The sequence below is a fragment of the Chelonoidis abingdonii genome, chromosome 14, assembly GCF_003597395.2.
Source record: "Chelonoidis abingdonii isolate Lonesome George chromosome 14, CheloAbing_2.0, whole genome shotgun sequence".
NCBI classification, from domain to species: domain Eukaryota; kingdom Metazoa; phylum Chordata; order Testudines; family Testudinidae; genus Chelonoidis; species Chelonoidis abingdonii.
Genome location: NC_133782.1, coordinates 39,972,849 through 39,992,955, shown reverse-complemented (window position 1 = coordinate 39,992,955; position 20,107 = coordinate 39,972,849). Strand labels below are relative to the sequence as shown.

The 20,107-nt window shown below is 45.9% G+C and overlaps 2 protein-coding genes across 7 annotated transcripts in view; one reads left to right on the top strand and one right to left on the bottom strand.

Annotated features, from left to right (window-relative positions):
* LOC116816447 (olfactory receptor 10A7-like) overlaps window positions 1-20,107 on the top strand; it is a 126,974-nt gene that overhangs the window by 38,480 nt on the left and 68,387 nt on the right.
* The window catches only part of LOC116816446 (histo-blood group ABO system transferase 2-like), an 82,015-nt gene that overhangs the window by 15,947 nt on the left and 45,961 nt on the right, over window positions 1-20,107 (bottom strand). For 3 of the 6 annotated variants that reach the window (XM_032765691.2, XM_075072395.1, XM_075072394.1), the window contains exon 3: window positions 7,497-7,535. The exons of the other annotated variants lie outside the window; for them this stretch is intronic. In XM_032765691.2, coding sequence (XP_032621582.1) covers window positions 7,497-7,535 — 39 coding nt within the window. The remainder of the gene's footprint in view (window positions 1-7,496; window positions 7,536-20,107) is intronic. 6 annotated transcript variants of the gene reach the window in all.

Here is a 20,107-nt window from a genome sequence, read left to right as displayed (position 1 = left end):
GCCGGAGCCTTTAGACCAGCGCACCGTCCGCCGAAATGACTGCGGCAGCTCCACCGGAGCCTTTCCTGCAGTGGACCGTCCACCGAAATGACTGCGGTAGGTCCCCCAGACCCGCGTGCCGCCCCGCCCCGGTAAAATAGCACCCCCCAAAATTCTGGCGCCCTAGGCCATTGCCTAGGTCGCCTAAATGGTAGCGCCGGCCCTGTGCCAGGAAACAAGAGGTGGAGTGTTGGGGCTGACTGCAAGTTACCTTGGCTGTTATTACAGGATGGTTCAGGTGGAGCTAGTAGTGAACTGGCTTTGACCGGCCAGGCTGGTTTGCAACCAGTCCGACTGGATAAGCAAGTGAAGAGAGAAGTGGAGCCCAAGTGTGCTAAGGGTGAGAATAGAAAGCAACAGTGTTTCCTGCCAGAGCCTACTTGTTGATGTATACGCCCCCTGAGAAAGAGATGATGATAAAAATGGCTACGAGAATTGCTTTAGACAAACAGTCTCACCTGTGGACCTTGGCCTTGTGAGTGCCCAGGAACTCCCCACGCTGGAGTAGCACCTGTCATGAGCCCTCAAAGACAAGGCTGGAGGGTCTGGGACTGTCCGTAGCAGAAGGGGTATAAGCATTGATTCTTTCTTGCCAGCTTGCTTGCTGGAAAGCACATATTTAGTAAAGCGTGAAGGCTGGGAAGCTTCTTATACTCTGTCAATAAAACCAGATGTACTTATACACTTGGTGTGGCTTCATTGAGTGAATCTGAGCCCCGCTTTGATGCGACATGGGGAAGGGTCAGCCTTCCCCAATCTGAGATCCCGGTGCCAAGCTGGAGGGATGCTCTTAATCCAGACTGAGTTCTAACTGCAGAAGACAGGGATTTCTTCCTACAGATGATGCACTTGGAAGTGGAAGACAAAAAAGAGGCAAAGCACTTGGAGCTGGAAATGGAAAGAGAGGCGAAGCGCTTGGAGGAAGAAGAAGGGAACAGAGAGGCGAAGTGCTTGGAGGTGCAGTTAGAGCTGAAGTTCTTAAAGCTGGAAAGAGCTAAGCTGAGTTCACCAGGTAACCCTAACAGTCCTTCTCCAGGTACCATTCCCCATCCCAAGAAATTCCCCACCTACAAGGTAGGCGATGATACCGGGAGCCTGCCTTGGGTCCAACCCTCCTCTAGACCAAGGCTGCAACTCAGTGGACCCTTTGCAGTGGTGGCAGCTGAAATGCCTAAAGAACACATGAATGAGTACGAACTTTTTAAACAAAAGGCTAGAATTAGAATGGGGCTAACACCTGAGCATGCCCGTCGGTGGTTCAGAGCCCTAAGGTGGAAACCAGACGTGGCATTTTCCCAACATGCCTATCACATTTTAAAAAATTGGGATGCCTTTACATCAGGAGCAAATGTTAAATCTCTGGAAGATCTGTCTCTTCTAATTTTTTTTTAAATATATTAGAAGCAGAAAGCCTGCTAAACAACCAATAGGGCCACTGGATGATAGAGATGCTAAAGGAGTACTCAAAGACGATAAGGTCATTGGGGAGAAACTAAATTAATTCTTTGCTTTGGTCTTCACTGTTGAGGATGTGAGGGAGATTCCCAAACCTGAGCCATTCTTTTTGGGTGACAGATCTGAGGAACTGTCCCAAATTGAGGTGTCATTAGAAGAAGTTTTGGAACAAATTGATAAACTAAACAGTAGTAAGTCTCCAGGACCTGATGGTATTCACCCAAGAGTTCTGAAGGAACTCAAATGTGAAATTGTAGAACTACTAACTGTCATCTGTAACCTATCATGTAAATCAGCTTCTATACCAAATGACTGGAAGATAGCTAACGTGATGCCAATTTTAAAAAAGGGCTCCACAGGTGGCCCTGGCAACTACAGGCTAGAAAGCCTCACCTCAGTAACGGGCAAATTGGTTTAAACTATTGTAAAGAACAAAATTATCAGACAGATAGATGAACATAATTTGTTGGCAAATAGTCAACATGGTTTTTGTAACGGGAAATCATGCCTCACCAATCTACTAGAATTCTTTGAGGCGGTCTACAAGCATATGGACAAAGGAGAACCAGTGGATATAGTCTATTCAGATTTTCAGAAAGCCTTTGACAAGGTCTCTCACCAAAGCAAAATAAGCAGTCATGATGAAGGGTTAATATGCAAGTGGCACATGGATTGTGTACAGGCCCAAAGTCCAGAATATGGTCAAGGCCTAGCAAATAGTGATCAGCTAAGAGAAAGCTGGGGTAAACAGATAATCTTGTTTTGCTAAAATAAGCCTAGCCAGCAAATTGCCAGGTGTTGGAGCTGAGAACTAAATAATTGTGTCTTATTCAGAGTTGCAGATTGAACAAAGAAGCCCTGTTTTGGTTGTTAAGTTTCTTTTGTAGGGAGATGTTGTTCCCACATTTTCAACCTTGAGTTTACGAAAGGTGGCAAATGTCAGTATAAGATATGGCCTCCTCCCACCTCCCTTTCCCAGGGACCAATATCTGCCTTAAAACACAAAGGAGACAATCTGTATTGCCATATACTTTCACTGTTTCTTTGTTTTAACCCCTAGGAATGTATCTGCTGGACAATCAGAGGAGCTACTCCATTCCTATGGACTCCAAATCAGAATTCAACATATATGTTTTATACTAGTAACACTTTATCAAAGTATTAATTGCTAACTTGAGACCATGGGCGGAGACATTATGTAACCTTTTAACTATTGGCCAGTGTGCTATCTTGTCTTGCTGCAAAACCTATCCCAGGGTGTGGAACTGCCTACCCCGTCACTTTCCCCTACCCATGGAAAATCCATAGATTCTATTGTAATCAATTGATTGACAGTGTCTCTGAGCCTAATAAGCAAGGTGACACTCCGCCAGCGCTGTGTGTAATAAACTCTTATTCTTGATTTCTAAACAGTGTGGATTTATGTTCCTTCACATGGGATAAGATGGAAGGTTGTCTCATTGACTGGTAACTGGTTAAAAGATAGGAAACAAAGGGTAGGAATAAATGGTCAGTTTTCAGAATGGAGAGAGGTAAATAGTGGTGTCCCCCAGGGATTTGCACAGGGTCCAGTCCTATTTAACATATTCATAAACGATCTGGAAAAAGGGGTCAACAGTGAGGTGGCAAAATTTGCAGGTGATACAAAACTACTCAAGATAGTTAAGTCTCAGGCAGACTTCAAAGAGCTACAAAAAAATCTCACAAAACTTGGTGACTGGGCAACAAAATGGCAGATGAAATTTAATGTTGATAAATGCAAAGTAATGACATTGGAAAACATAATTCTAACTATACATATACAATGATGGGGTCTAAATTAGCTGTTACCACTCAAGAGAGAACCTTGGAGTTATTGTGGATAGTTTTCTTAAATCATCCACTCAATGTGCAGCAGCAGTCAAAAAAGCTAACAGAATGTTGGGAATAATCAAGAAGGCATAGATAATGAGACAGAAAATATCATATTGCCTCTATATAAATCCATGTGTAGTTGGGTGGCTCCCCCACTCCTGTGGAAAAGGGTTAAAGTCTGTCCTGGGAGAAGGTTGCGGTTGAGAGCTGTGGAGCTGGGCTGACTGGGGAAGTGGCCACAGCTGGGTCATGCCCCAATCAGGTCACAGTTGGTCTGTATAAAAAGGCTGCGAGCCAGAGGCTGAGGAGTCTCTATCCAGGCTGGGAGACAGCAGGGCCTGGCTGTCTACAGAAAGGGGACTGGGAGTGAAGCAGGGCTGGGGAAAGGCCAGAGGAGCAGGGGAGCTCCAGGTTGGCAACTCCCCAGGCTGCAGGGCCTGGTCCAAGGCCCACAGAGGTACTGGGAGGCAAAGGAAGGCAGCAGGTCCTAACCTCCTTGCCTGTGATGAGTGGCTTGTACACTGCAGTATGCCTCAGGGAGCAGGGGCTTGGTGATGACTGGCTGTAGCCCAGACTGAGGCAAGGTGGGGATTAGAGGGTTGAGAGGGTTCCCAGAGAGGGGAGACCCATAGAGACTGGTAGGGATATTGCCAGGGGGCAGCCCCAGGGTAAAGGGGCACTAGGGTCCGGGAAGGACACGGGGCCAGCTACAAGCAGGACAGAGGGCGTCCAGGCTGGAAAAGAGCTAATTCCATGAGATGACCAGCAGGAGGTGCAGCAGGGGTGAGTCCTGCACGTTTATACCATGGTATGCCCACACCTTGAATACAGCGTGCAGATGTGATTGCTCCATCTCAAAAAAGATATATTGGAATTGGAAAAGGTTCAGAAAAGGGCAACAAAAATGATGAGGGGTATAGAACGGCTTCTGTATGAGGAGAGATGAATAAGACTGGGACTTTTCAGCTTAGAAAAGAGGAGACTAAGGGGGGATATGATAGAGGTCTATAAAATCATGAGTGATATAGAGAAAGTAAATAAGGAAGTCTTATTTATTAGTTCTCATAATACAAGAACAAGAGGCCACCAAATGAAATTAATAGGTAGCAGATTTAAAACAAACACAAAGTATTTTTTCACACAACGCACTGTTAGGACCTGGAAATCCTCGTCAGAGGGTGTTGTGAAGGCCAATGCTACAAGGGGGTTCAAAAGGGAACTTGATAGATTCATGGAAGATAGGTCCATCAATGACTGTTAGCCAGGATGGGCAGGAATGGTGTCCCTAGTCTCTGTTTGCCAGAAACTGGGATTGGGTGACAGGGCATGGATCACTTGATGATAACCTGTCTGTTCATTCCCTTTGGGGCACCTGCCATTGGCCACTGTCAGAGGACAAGGTACTGGGTTTGATGGACCTTTTGTCCGACCCAGTACAGCTGTTCTTATGTTCTAATGCAAATGGAGCACTTCTCAGAGGATGTACTTGAGGAAATAGAAAGCTATATCCTAGATAGGAAGCCCAGAACTGTAATTGAGGTGGGGGAGATCAGAACGAAATGGGTGGAGGTGGCGGAGAAGACGAAAGTTAGTAGCAGCTGGAGCAGATACCAGAAGGGGCAGCCCAAGACAGCACCCCACCATCGGACTCAGCCCAAGGTCCCACCTTGCAAGAAGAAGCCCTCCACACAGCCAAGGAGACCCCAGATGCCCTTTTGTTCCACCATCCCACTCTCCAGCCACCAACCTCGCCCCAGCCCACAGTCAGCGGAGTGAGGCTTTAAATGTAATGAACTAGGACATGTGAAGGCCAACTGCAACAAGAGTAGCAGACGATTACAACTTATCTCCCTGGACTCCCACCAAGAGCCTTCAGGCCCAGATGCCTTGCAAATACCCCATCGACATCCATGTGATTTGCACTGACTGAGGTTCTAGCCCAGCTGCAGACAACAGGCGGACAGCAGGCAAACACTCCAGACACTTTTAAAAGGATCATGACATTTTTTTACTTACTTATTATAATTCTTCTTATTATTATTTTTGTATTATTTTCTCTGGACTCTGGATCTTGACTATACTTTTGCCAAGAAACTTGGACCTTGACAAAGAATCATTGATTACCCCTGATCTAGCCCAATAAGCACAAACTTTTCAAAAATACATTCTGATCATTTAATTTATTTATTTTGTGGGAGGCCTTAATTTTAGGATGACCAGTTGTAGTCACCTAGGCGAGGATTTGCAAAGCCACCTGTATTTGTAGTTAACATGCTGTGACAAAGTTCCTCCTCTACCTTGGTGGGTCCTGCGCTTCTTGGCAGATTTGCTCACCTCAGTGATCTTCCCCACAGTCTGGGTCAACTCCTCCTGTGTCTGACCAGGAGTTGGAAGGTTTGGGGGGAACCCAGGCCTGCCCTCTACTCCGGGTTCCAGCCCAGGGCCCTGTGGATCTTCAGCTTGTCTATAGTGTACTTCCTGTAACAGCTGCAGGACAGCTACAACTCCCTGGCTACTTCCCCATGGCCTCCTCCAAACACCTTCTTTATCCTCACCACAGGATCTTCCCTCCTGATGTCTGATAATGCAATGTCCTCCTCAAATCCTCCAGCAGTACACTCTCTTCACTCTCAGCTCCTTGCCTTCTTGCTCCCAGCTCCTCACTCGCACTCCTTCTCCTCTGGCTCCTCCCTGCCTGAACTGGGGTGAGCTCCTTTTTCCAAACCCAGGTGCCCTGATTAGCTCTGCCCTGCCCTGATTGGCTGCAGGTGTTCTAATTAAAGTAGCTATCTCAACTGCCTTCTAGAAAGGTCTTAATTGGCTCCAGGTGCCTTGATTAACCTGGAGCAACTGCCATTTGGTTACCATGGTACTAGGGATTTGTTTAGCCAGAAACATACCTGTTTCTCAGTACTTTACTGTAGCCATCTGGCCTTGCCCCATCACAATGTTTATTGCAGAAATGCCTAAGAACCAGCCAAGAGTGGGGCCCCAAAGTGCTAAGCAATTCATCCATACTTGTCAACAGGAATTGTGTGGGTCCAACTCCCTTGGTTGGCTTTGAAAATTGCAGGTTGTAAATTTGAGTGGGAACAAAGGCCCACATTCCACAGTGGGAGAGATAGACAGAGCTCCTATTTGTGACCCCATCAGGCACCCAGATCCCTGAAGCAGCACTGAGAACCCAAGTCTTGCTATATTGTTAAGGGATGAAAAGCATACTCAGTTCTCACTGAATTCATCTTCCATGTTGGGGTACTCAGCCTGTTTTACGGCCATGTCCATGTTATCTGAAGTTGAGTCCAAAAATCACAGGCAGCTGAAATTAGGGTCGAGTTTAGAAAGCTGAACCCTGAATCAAAGTGTCAGGCAGGCCTAGTGTGCACTTAAAAATTAGATCGACTGATCTACGTCCCTCAGGGCAGTGAAAAATTCCACATCCTGTGTGATATAGGTAAGCTGGTCTAATGCTTGGTGCAGACATGGCTAGGGTGACAGAAGAATCTTCTATTAACAGAGCTACTGCCTCTTGGATAAGTGGATTAACAACAGCAAGAGAAATTTCATCAAATTCAGAAATGTCTACACTACAGTGCTACAACAGCACAGCCACACCTGTGCCATGCTAGTTGCTGTAATGACAACACATCCTCATCTGTGGCTATGAGATTTTTCTTCTTTAAGGGACTATAACAAACTAGTAGAATTAATCTCCCAAGGGAGCCAGGCTCCTAGGAAAGAACATGGGCTTGACCACCAACTCCTGTTGGACAACAGGGAAAGATAGTTTAATGTTGAAATGTGCTTCAACAGACCAAAATGAATTGCTTCCATTTCAGGAAGGTCAAAATGCTTTGTTTCAACAGAAAAAATCAAAATAAAATGTTTTGACATTTGCAAATTGACATTTTTTATTTGTGTTCTGCAGAAAATTTCAAATATTTTGTCCTGTTTTGGAACAAAAATAGATGTTGGAATGTGGGAATTCCCCACAGGACAGGAACTCTGAATTTCGCTCCACTCTAGTTACTACTTAACATGCACGAGAGTAGTAGAAGGCACCTAGTCAAGCCATAACACAACAGTGATGAAGATAAATACATGACACAGCTACGGGAGAGCTGGATGTAGGTAAAAGATGTCCTTACCTTATGGGCTGCCATGAGGGCTTGTTGATATGTGGTATGCTAGGGAAACAGAAGAGCATCACAGGTTAATATAAATGGAATGATCCTTTCAGGATAAGGCATGTAGAATCCCACTTATAGCCTTGTATATTCAGACTGACTCTATAAAGCCCCTCACAGCAGTCAACACCCCTCACTCGGCATCTGCGCAAATCTACACTATGCTCCCAGCACAACAAAACCTGCATTCAGTAACACAAGCAGCAAACTCAACAACCCCAAACATCACTCTGAAGTCTAGAATGTCTGTTGAGTCATCATGAAGTGATGGAAACAGCTACAAGAATGGTAGAGGAGTCTTTGTTCAGAATATCACCAAGTACAACCATCACTGGCATTCACAGTCTGCTGCTGTCCAGTTTTTAGGTCCTCAGCCATTTTGGCTTTTAACACACGTGACATTATGAATGACATCCAGAAAACAGCACGAGTTTCCAGTTACTAGTCATTAGGTTACAAGAATAGCACCAAATCTTCAATCAAATTGGCATACCTCAACTTCAGGGGAGCTCTGCTGATATACACCCCTGTGGGACTTGGCATCGCTGATCTAAAGGGAAGTACATTTACACAAGCTAGGGATTTGGTCCCTTGTGTTTAACTTGTGTGATTTTCAAATGTGTTGTATTTCAAAATTAAAGTTTTGAAGAGCTAAACTCCACTGAATCAGTATTTTGATAGTATTTTTGACTTTGTGAACCCACTTCAGTGCAGTATGGTCCATCTGCAGGTGGAACTGATCACAAGATACCTTCGGTGTTATTACAGGATGGTTCAGGTGGAGCTAGTAGTGAACTGGCTTTGACCGGCCAGGCTGGCTTGCAGCCACTCTGACTGGATAAACAAGTGAAGAGAGAAGTGGGGCCCAAGCGTGCTAAGTGTGGGAATAGAAAGCAACAGTGTTTCCTGCTAGAGCCTGCTTGTGGATGTATACACCCCCTGAGAAAGAGATGATGATAAAAAATGGCTATGAGAGTTGCTTTAGACGAACAGTCTCACTTGTGGATTTTGGCCTTGTGGGTGCCCAGGAACTCCCCACACTGGAGCAGCACCTGCTTGAGCTCTCAAAGACAAGGCTTGGGGGTCCAGGACTGTCCGTAGCAGAAGGGTATAAGCATTGATTCTTGCTTGCTTGCTTGGTTGCTGGAAAGCACGTATTTAGTAATGTGTGAAGGCTGGGAAGCTTCTTATACTCTGGCAATAAAACCGGTTATACTTATACACCTGGTGTGGCTTCACTGAGTGTATCTGAGCCCCCCTTTGGCACAACACCTGGGTGTAGTTGGCAGGATACATTCAGTGATATCCCCGGGAGGTGTAGCCGGATGTAGGGTAAGCGAGGATGTGGGGTTGTGGCCACCGACAAGATACCCAGCTGGAGTAGTACCTCCCGCTGGGCACTGGTGGCTAAATTGTTATGCCGGGTGCCTCCCCCGGTTGGATGGGACAGGGACCAAGCTCCCCTCACCCCGGCCAAATTGGCCAACTAGATAGAGAAGGCAATAGAGTTATATGGGCATAATAAATTCTATAAGGATTGGGGATGGAGATGGTTGTTCCTGACGATGGTGCAAAAGCTGTCTGCAGATAATGAGCAGCTAGAGAAGAATTTCAGCATCCTGGCGGACAATAAGTGCACTCTCATGCTAATAGAGGTGTTGGAAGTGGCTCAGAAGAGGCCTGCAAGCAGCAGGAGATAGCTGAGATTATGGCGATCTGCTATGCCCGGGATTGCCATTGCCGCCTCCTGCAGAACCCCCATCCCACTCTGTCCCAGTCCAAAGTTAGGGCCCTTATGGCGTTGGATTGGGACCCTGAGAAGTGGGATGGGGACATATGGGACTCCAGTGATGACAACGATGGGTGGGAAGGTGAAATTGAGACTGAGGCAGACAGAGGCAGTGCAAAGGAGATCCGGCCTCTGGTTACTAACCAAACTATGAGGCCTCCCGGAGCAGCCCCCCAACAGACACAGATAATCCAGGACTATACGGAAACAGAACTCCAGGGCCTTCAGGTACAATTCAGGCAGCGGGATGGGGAGAGCGTGAAGTCTTGTCTGTTCTGTTGCTGGGATTAGGACGCTCAGGCATTGCACCTGCTCCCCGGGGAGAACTTGATGTTAGGGGACCTTGCCATGGACATTGCGACCCATCAGCTCCTGGGGTGCTCAGGGGACAGCACGGAGTAGGACGTTGCTGGAGTGGATATTTGCCATTGTAGAGCACCGGTGGCCAGACCTTGGATTGGGATGATGTGGATAAACCCTGGAGTACAATTCCCGAGGCTTCCTTTCGCCTTCGGGAAATGGAGATACAAGTAGGGCTCTATACAAATAACTTCCAGGGTCCCAACCATGAGACCTTCACAGCCTGGATGCGGAACCGTTTGTTGCGCACCGCCCCACTCCATTTGAACAGGGCCCTCTTGGCAGTTCTGAGTCCCACACAGGGCTGCCCGGTGAGTGAGGCTGCCTTGTTGCTGGGGCAGTTGGGGGACATTGAGGACACCAAGGTGAAGGTCTAGGTGAGTTGAGCCAACCAAAAGGGGAATACTAAGAAGGAGACCACATGCCTTTCAAAGACGGATTTTTTTGTAGCCCTACTGAAGGGAGGAACCCCAAAAAACAAGACTGATGGCCTCCTCACCAAAGAACTAGTTGCCCTCCAATGGGAAATGGTTAAGGATCAGGGGAAGGGTGGGAAGGGGGAGGCAGAGATGCCTGCCCTGCCTGCTCCCTGCCTCTACCTCTCTTTGGATGAGTGGCAAACGCCAGACCCCCGATAGGAGGCCAGCAGGGCCGACGCTGTTGGGTTAATAAGCAGAACTGCCGCGTCAGGCCCGTGCCCCCATGTAAATGTCTGGATTTACCATACAATAAGCAGCATGTCAGTGCTCTTGTGGACACGGGTGGAGCTATCCCTTGTTTACAGTAATCCTTCCAAATTCCAGGGTGCACTGATACAGATTAATGGATTTGGGGGGCAGGTCATACTTGGTAAGTGGGTGGCCTTAGTTTTGCAAATTGGGCATACCCTTCCCCGTTTGTACTCACCGGTTGTTACTCCTGTCCGAGAGTGTATTATTGGCATTGACATTCTGCGGGGCTTTTCTCTTTCCCTTTCTGATGGGAGGTACTGGTTATGGTGGGCCACACCTTATGGGAACCCCTGGTCCGGCCCCAGCCCTGGTCAGTTGTTTCACTGAGGCAGTACCAAATTCCCGGGGAACAGAAGGGTAAAGGGGAGACTATTGCTGAGTTGCAGCGGGTAGTGGTCATTAAGCCAGTGGTATTTCCTTTTAACAGCCCGGTGAGGCCCGTGAAAAAACCCAATGGGTCTTGGTAGATGATGGTAGACTACTGGGCCCTGAATGGGAAGGTGCCCGCCATCGTGGCCGCCATTCCTGATGTTGTGATTTTAATTGAGGCCATCGGGCAGAACGAGGGGGAATGGTATGCCGTTATTCACCTGGCCAATGCCTTTTTCTCAATTCCTATTGCTGAAGAGGCACAAGCCCAATTTGCCTTCACCTGGCATGGGCACCAGTACACTTTCACGCAACTCCCACAGGGATATGTCCACAGTCCCACGTTATGCCATGGGTTGGTGGTGCGCAACCTCCAGATGTTTACCCCCGAAGAATCAGTGACTATTCACAACTATATTGATGATTTGATGTTTCAGGGGATGGATCATGATGTAGTGGAATGAACCTTGCAGGCGCTCACCACTCACATGCAGGCAAGGAGGTGAGCTGTAAATCCCAACAAAGTACAGCCCACCAGCTGACCCATGAAATTCCTTGGGATGGTGTGACAAGTGGCACAGTGCCACATCCCCCTTCCTGTTGTAGACCAAATTGCCCACCAAGGTCGAGATGCAGTGAGTGATCGGGTTATTTGGTTATTGGCATAACCACATTCCGCACCTCGCTTTGGTTTTAAAGCCCCTTTATAATGTCACCAGGAAAAAAGATGGCATTTGATTGGCATGAAGCCTAGCAGCGGGTATTTGAGGAGGCTAAAGCTGCCATCCAGATCGCAATGTCCTTGGGCCCCTGTGATCCTCATAGCCCCTTTCACTGGAGGCGTCAGTGTTGGAGGATTACGCCTCTTGGAGTCTGTGACAAAAATTGTTGGGTGCCCACAATAAGCGGCCCCTCGAGTTTTGGTCTCGTAAACTCCCTATACAGCCGGTGTACTCCGTTCAAGAAGCAGCTTTTGGTTTGCTATTGGAACCTGATTGAAACTGAGCACCTGACTGAGGGGCATTGACTGGGAACCGTGCCAATGGGAGCTGCAGGGGCAGCACCTGCAGACAGGGCAGTGTGCAGAGCCACCTGGACGGCATCATGTGTAAGTGTAGGGGCCAGAGGGGGGACATGCCACTGCTTCCAGGAGCTACCGGAGGCAGTGCCTGTGGTTGCGGCAGTGCGCAGAGCCAGCTGCCCACACCTCCGTGTAGGAGCCGGAGAGGGGACATGCCCCTATTTTTGGGAGCTGCTTGAGGTAAGCACTGCCTGGAGCTTGCACCTCTGACCGCCTCCTGTAGCCCAACCCCCTGCACAAGCCCTGATCCCCTTTCTGGACTCTGAATCCCTTTGTCTCAGCCCAGACCACCCTCTTACATCCAAACCCCTCATCCCCAGCCTCACCTCTAGCCGGAGCCCTTACCCTCACGCACCCCAACCCCCATCCCACCCTGGAGACCTCTCCCTCACCTTGAACTCCTCATTTCTGGCCCCAACCCAGAGCCCGTACCCCCTTCTGCACCTCAACCCCCAATTTTGTGAGCATTCATGGCCCGCCATACAATTGCCATACCCAGATGTGCCCTTGGGCCTAAAAGTTTTCCCACCCTTGCCCTAGATGGTGTGTTAAATGTTTTGACACCTAAAATAACGGAGACACAAGGTGGGTGAGCTAATATCTTTTATTGGACAAACTTTGGTTGGTGAGAGAGACAAGCTTTTGAGATTCACAGAGTAAAATCTGTGTAATCATAGAACAAAACGCGGGGGTTAGTGGGTTACGGATAGTTGTAAAATGCCATAAATCCACTTTATTTTTGTCCCATGACTACAGGGGTGTTAATAGGCCTGTGATGGAGTGCACTCATCCAGCACTGGGAGACCAAGGGTTAACTCCACACTGTGGGCTGAGGAAGCCACACACCCTGAGCCCTACTGGGCATGCTCCAAGAGTAGCAGCACTATAAAAGGGGAGCAACTCACGTCAGTTTGGGCAGATAGCCAAGGAGAAAGGAACACAAGAATGGCGATACTGGGTCAGACCAAAGATCCATCTAGCCCAGTATCTGGTCTTCCCACAGTAACCAGAGCCAGGTGCCCCAAGGGGAATGAACAGAACAGATAACCATTCCTGCCTTCTGGCAAACAGAGGCTAAGAACACCATTCCTGCACATCCAGGCTAACAGCCATTGATGGACCTATTCTTCATGAATTTATCTAGTTCTTTTTTGAACTCTGTTCTAAAGTCTTGGCCTGCACAACATCCTCTATCAAGGACAGATGACAGGTTGACTGCATTGTGTGAAAAAATACTTAATTTTTTTGGGTTTTAAATCTGCTGCCTAGTAATTTCATTGGGTGATCCCTAGTTCTTGTGTTATGAGAAGGAGTAAATAACACATCCTTATTTCCTTTTTCCATATCAGTCATGATTTTATAGATCTCTATCATATCCCCCTTTTCCATCCCATATCCCTTATTATCTCTTTTCCAAGCTGAAAAGTCAAAGTCTTACTAATGTCGCCTCATACAGAAACCATTCCACACCCCTAATAATTTTTGTTGCCCTTTTCTGAATCTTTTTCAATTCCAATATATTTTTTTAGATGGGGCAACCACATCTGCACGCAGTATTCAAGATGTGGGCGTACCATGGATGTCTCTAGAGGCAAGATGATATTTTCTGTCTTATTATCCATCCCTTTCTTAATGATTCCCAACATTCTGTTAGCTTTTCTGACAGCCGTTGCACATTGAGTGGATGTCTTCAGAGAACTATCCATAATGACTCCAAGATCTTTCTTGAGTGGTAACAGCTTAGGCATTACTTTGCATTTATCGACATTGAATTTCATCTGCCATTTTGTTGCCCAGTTACCTAGTTTTTAGAGATCCCTTTGCAGCTCTTCGCAGTCTGCCTGGGAGGTTACTATCTTGAGTAGTTTTGCATCATCTGCTAATTTTGCCACCTCACTGTTTACCCCATTTTCCAGATCATTTATAAATAAGTTGAATAGGACTGTTGCCAGTATAGATCCCTGGGGGACACCACTATTTACCTCTCTCCATTCTGAAAACTGACCATTTATTCCTACCCTTTGTTTCCTATCTTGTAACCAGTTAACAATCCATGAGAGGACTTATCCTCTTATCCCTTGACAACTTACTTTGCTTGAGGGACCTTGTCAAAGGCTTTCTGAAAATCTAAATACAGTATGTCCACTGGATCCTCCTTGTCCACTTGCCAAAGAATTCTAGTAGATTGATGAGACATGATTTCCCTTTACAAAAACCATGTTGACTCTTCTCCAACAAATTATGTTCATCTATGTAACTGACAATTTTGTTCTTTACTATAGTTTCAGTCAGTTTGCCTGGTACTGAAGTCAGGCTTACCGGCGAGAGATCACTAACAGATATATGGTCAATAAAGATATTCCCTCCCCATCGTGTCTCTCTAATACCTGGCCACATGCTACAACAATTGCTCCAATACAATACGTAAAATGCATCAGTGGAAACTGAACTGAACCCCCCCAATCTATCAACCATCAGAAATGCAGCACATTCAGTTATCTCAGACACATCTTCTGGTGGGTGATGAATGCTTCGCATTGCATGAAAAACATGGGAGGTGACTCTTGCAGAGCATAGGAGGAGAATCAACCAACAACAAAAAACCCATGTGAAGTACTGGGAGTGTATCAAAAAGAACTGCTCAATATTGTAGGGCCATATCTTCAGATGCTGAGAATTGCATAGATAAGCAGACTCTAAGGCCACGTCTACACTACGGGATAAAATCGAATTTGCTAAAATCGTTTTATAAAAAATATTATAAATTCGATTTCATGCAGCCACACTAGGCATAGTAATTCGGCATTGTGCGTCATGCTCCGAGGCTAATGTCGATTTCTGAGTCGTGCATTGTGGTAGCACTTCCGTAGCTATCCCATAGTTCCCGCAGTCTCCCCCGCCCCCTGGAATTCAGGGTTGATCTTAATTGTCGGCGGGAGTTCTGGGTAAATGTCGTCAGTCATTCCTTCCTCCGGAAAACATCAGCTGACAATCCTTTCAGCCGTTTTTTCCTGGATTGCCCTGGCAGACGCCATAGCATGGCAACCATGGAGCCCGTTCAGCTTTTTTTTTTCCGGCACCGTATGTGTACTGGATGCTGCGGAGAGAAAGGCGATACTTCAGCGCTACACAGCAGCATTCACTTGCTTTTGCATGATAGCAGAGATGGTTACGCGTCGTTCTGTACCGTCTACTGCGGAGTAACTGGCAATGAGATGACGGTTATCTCTCCCTCTCTGTACTAGTCTGCTGCTATCATGAGTGCCCCTGGCGAAAATTTTGAAAGCAAATTGGGATTGACTCATTGGGACTGAGTCAATCCCTCCTATGGTTTCTAAAAATAGTCAGTCCTGCCTAGAATAAGAGCAAGTGTATTAGACGACAGTGTATCAGAGCATAGGCTGCTGTGTCAGTATTCACAGGAGAGCTACATTGCTTCCCTCCTCCCCAACCTTCCTGGGCTAAGATGTCCCCCCCCATTTGGGTCATGAAGTAATAAGAATCAGGAAAAAGAAAAGAGACTTGGAGAGCCTCTGGGCTATGACGTCGAATCTTTCTTTACACAGAAAGGAGAGGGGGGCTGATGAAGTTCAGCCCCCAGTTGCTATGATGAAGACGGTTACCAGCCGTTCGGACCATGGAGTAACTGGATCCCATTTTTACCAGGCGCCCCGGCCAGCCTTACCTCAGGGCAGCCAGGGCACTCACGGGCTGATGGCGACGAGGATATCATCATATTACCGTCTACCACCGGGGGAGGGGGAAGACGGAATCATCTCTGCAGCATCGTGTCTACCAGCATATATAGTAATTAGTACACATAAGGTGACATATGAAAGAAGTGATTTTTCCCTTTTTACAGTGGGGCGGAAACTGAGGAGCTTCCCTGAAACTGCCAGATAACGATTGGACTCACCAGAATATCTTCAGAGAGATATGTCTGAAGACATAGCCCCTCCCTCCATGAGCGTCCATTGATCTCATGGTTCGTTACGCTTGTCACGCAGCGCTGTGTATCCTGGAGATTTTTTTTCAAACGCTTTGGCATTTCGTGTTCTGTAACGGAGTTCTGATACAACAGATTGTCTCCCCATACGGCGATCAAGATCCAGTATCTCCCGTACGGTCCCATGCTGGAACTCTTTTTGGATTTGAGACTGCATTGGCCACCCGTGTGATCAGAGCTCCACGCTGGACAAGCAGGAAATGTAATTCAAAAGTTCCGTGGGGCCTTCTGTTTACCCGCACCGCTCTCCGAGTTCAAGATGCTTGTCCAGAGCGGTCAGTGTTGCACTCTGGATACCGCCTGGATGCAATAACAGTCGATTTCCGTCCACATTAACCGTAATCCGAATTGTTTAAATCGATTTAGCGCTACTCCTCTCGTCGGTGAATACAGAAATCGATTTAAAGAGCCCTTTATATCATGTAAAGGCGTTGTTGTTGGACGGGTACAGCTTAAATCGATTTAATGGCCATTAAATCGTTTAAACGCGTAGTGTAGACCAGCGTAAGAAGCTACTTTGTACAACAGTACTGTAGATCTGCCCCATCCAAGCTATGGATCCGTTGCTCCAGTGCTGATAAACTATATAGCCAATTGCTCCACCACACTTTGGTCTTATGAAATATATTCAAAGGACAAATGACCAATATCACTCAGGTTTATTGCTATAAGCCAATAATCGAATTTAATTATTGTAGACCGTCCTGAAAGTGTTTGTCTAACCTGCTCTTAAAAACCCTCCAATGACAAGATTCCACAACCACCCTAGGCAATTATTCCATGCTTAATCACCCTGATAGTTAGGAAGTTTTCTAATCTCCCACCTAAACTCCCCTGCTGTAATTTAAGACAATTGTTATCATGTCCCTCTTAGTCTTCTCTTCTCCAGACTAAACAAACCCTGTTTTAAAATGTTTCCCTATAGGTCATGTTTCTAGACTTTTTATCACTTTTGCTGCTCTTCTCCAGACTTTCTCCAATTTGCCCACATCCTCCTGAAATGTAGCACCCAGAACTGGACACAATACTCACTGAGGCCATATCAGAGTGGAGTAAAGCAGAAGAATTACTTGTGTTTGTTTATAACACTCCTGCTATTACATCCTAGAATGATGTTAACTTTTCATAACATTGTTACACTGTTGACTCATACTCAGCTTTGTGATCCACTTGACCTTCAGATTCCATTCTCGCAGTGCTCCTTCCTAGGCAGTCATTTCCCATTTTGTATGTGTGCAATTGATGTTCTGCTGGCTATTTATTGATCCCCATAATATTATTCCTGATGTGACTTGACTTCATTGCATTTATAGTTGTGGCATGGTTCGTACGTATTAGCCACATACTATAGCACCCATGGGAATCCTGTTCTCATCATCATTTCTGGTCTCCCTCCCCTTCAGTGAGAAGGAGAGTAAGAGGAAGACGATGAGTGGCACCCAATGTCAGAAGTTAGCCCTTACTCCCAGCCTCTGGGAATGACGATTTGTATTGGTGGGGGTAGTGGGGGTGATAAGTAGTGGGGGATACAAATTCATTTCAATCGGCTTAACTTTTATGGAATTTTCTCTATTTTGTGGCCTTTGGATTTCCTAGAGTCCTGTTTTCATTGTATTCAGAGGTTTAGTAACCTAGGGGGCAGGGTTCCGGGTTGCTGATCTGAAGGGGAAGGATGGCAGAGGCTGGGAACTGCTGCATGCAGTGCTGGCCTAGGGCACATTTTAACTGACCCTGTCAGATTGTTTTATTTCCCGGTGAATTGGATTTTCTCTACTATTTTGCAGTCAGACTCAATTGCTGGTGTCTGCTCTCAAAGGTGGGTTTTGCCATGAGTTATGCATTAGGAAAAGTGAAAGTAGCAAGTTACTACAGAGATTTCCCAGGTGTCTGAATGGAGGGTCTGCCCACGATGCTCAGTCTAGCTGGTCACACTCTGTCGGGTAAGGAATTTTCCCACCGTAAGATTACAGCAAACCATGGGGGGGGTCTTTTCGTTTCCTCTGTACAGTGTCGCAACTTTTGGCAGGCAGGCCAGCCAAAGGCCCACTGCAGTGGTGGAGCACCTGCGAAATGCGCTAATTTCGTCGGCATTTTGGTGCGATCCTCTTGATGACCGCTGTGACAACAAGCACGTCATCGGAGAGCATCCTGCCAAATTCTCGGGAGCGAGCTTCCGCCATGACACTTGTCGGCTAACAGCGTCGTTCATCGAGAGGTGTCCTCGCCAAAATGCTGCTGAAATTCAGCAACATTTGTGCGGATGCTCTCCCGGAGCCAGGAGCGGGCGCAAAGATGGACCCAGCACCATGGCGCCCAGCAGATCCTCGTTAGTTGGAGACCACTGTCTGCTACCATGGGGCACGGGGTCACTTGCAGGTTAAATAGATTGTCAGTGGTGGATTCCTCCGTACTGAAGTCTTTAAACCATGACTTGAGAAATTCCAGTAATCAGCCAGAGGTTAGGGCTGCTTTTAAAGGAGTGGATGGGTGAAGTTCTTGGCTGCGATGTTGCAGGAGGTCAGACTAGATGATCATGATGGTCCTTCTAAGTCTATGAAAGAGGAAGCAATTCACAACATGAGAGACTATGTTCAGTTACCACCTAAAACAACTGGGAAGGAAGAAACAAGCTATTTGCTGGCTTACACGTTGTTAAATGCTGAAGCCTGAGTAAGACTGTCAAAGAACATTATTAAATAAATCTGTCTTTTTTGTGCTCTCATTACCATCTTCTGTACTTCACCTTTTCATTTCGCACCATCATCACGGTCATGAAAAAGTATCATTCTGGGTGGATACTGATGTGTGATCATTGGATACTTGCAGTAAGTTTTCAGATAAATACTTGGGCTGATGTCTTGTGGCATAAATCATTACACTATCAATAACCTAGACCAAGGTAGGCAACCTATGACACGGTGCTGAAGGTGGCGGGTCCTGCCACCGTCTGGGGCTCTGCTCATTAATTTACTTTAAATAAGCTTCTTAAACTTTTAAAAGCCATATTTACTTTAAACAATAATTAGTTATATATTATAGACATAGAAATAGACTCTAAAACTGTAAAATGTATTACCGGCACGCAAACTTTAAATCAGAGTGAATAAATGAAGACTCGCACAGCACTTCTAAAGTTGCAACACCCTGAGCTAGACTATTCATTTTCTTGAGGTTGATGCACAGGGAGAGAATGATTCAGTAGGGCAGTTTGAAACCTTTTTCAAATTTTTTCGTCCAAACCATAATTCAAAATTTCACGGAATATTTCATTAAAATAAACATTCCCTTTTCCAGTCCAATAGGAAATGGAAACGTGTAGACTTTTGTGTGAAGTGGTTCTTGTTCAGGAGTGTGGTTGGGGTGTTTTTTGCATTTTTGGTTTTTTAGGCATTTTGTCCTTATGGCCCACTTGTTCAACACAAACGCAGGGGGAAAAGGTACACGAAAGGCAGGGAAGAAGAAGAAAAGTGAAAAACAAACAAACTGAAATTTTGAAATCAGAAGACTTTGGAAACCCCAGTAACAACTTCCATAAACAATGGAAATCATGTCATTCTAATTTCAGATTTTTTAAAGACTCAATTTCATTTTCCCCTACCCTACGAATTTTGTTTTTCTTCATTTTATAGTTGGTTTCTACTCGGACATTGTGCATTACGATTGCTCTCAGTTAAATGTAAGTATACAGAGTAACTCCGTGAAGACATATAGGAGTCAGAATAAGACCTACAGAAAGTGGTAACTAGTCAGATTACAAAGGATGAATATGAACAAACACACACAACACATGCAGGATAAATTAGAAGGCCAAGGCAAAAATGAGATTAAAACTAGCTATAATCAGAAAGGAAAACAAGAACATTTCTACAAATATAGATTGAAGCAAGAGGAAGACCAGACGGGTAGGTCATTGTCCGAGGTGGGAAAAACAGTAATAGAAATATGGAAATGCAGAAGTGCAAATGTCATTGTTTCATTTTTTCACAACGGTTTAGTAGCAATTAGATGTCTACAATATTGAACACCAGTGAAAATGAGGTTGTATCTGAGGCTAAATAGGACAGAACAAGTGAAAATTACTTAGACAAGTTAAACACTTCAGTTACCAGAGCCTGACAAAAACATTCTACAATATTCAGTAACTATGAGAAGATATCTGAGCCATTAACGAACTGGAAAAGATCTGAAGTAATAGATGAATTCAATAAGACAAATGCAAATAGTTCCACTTAGAAC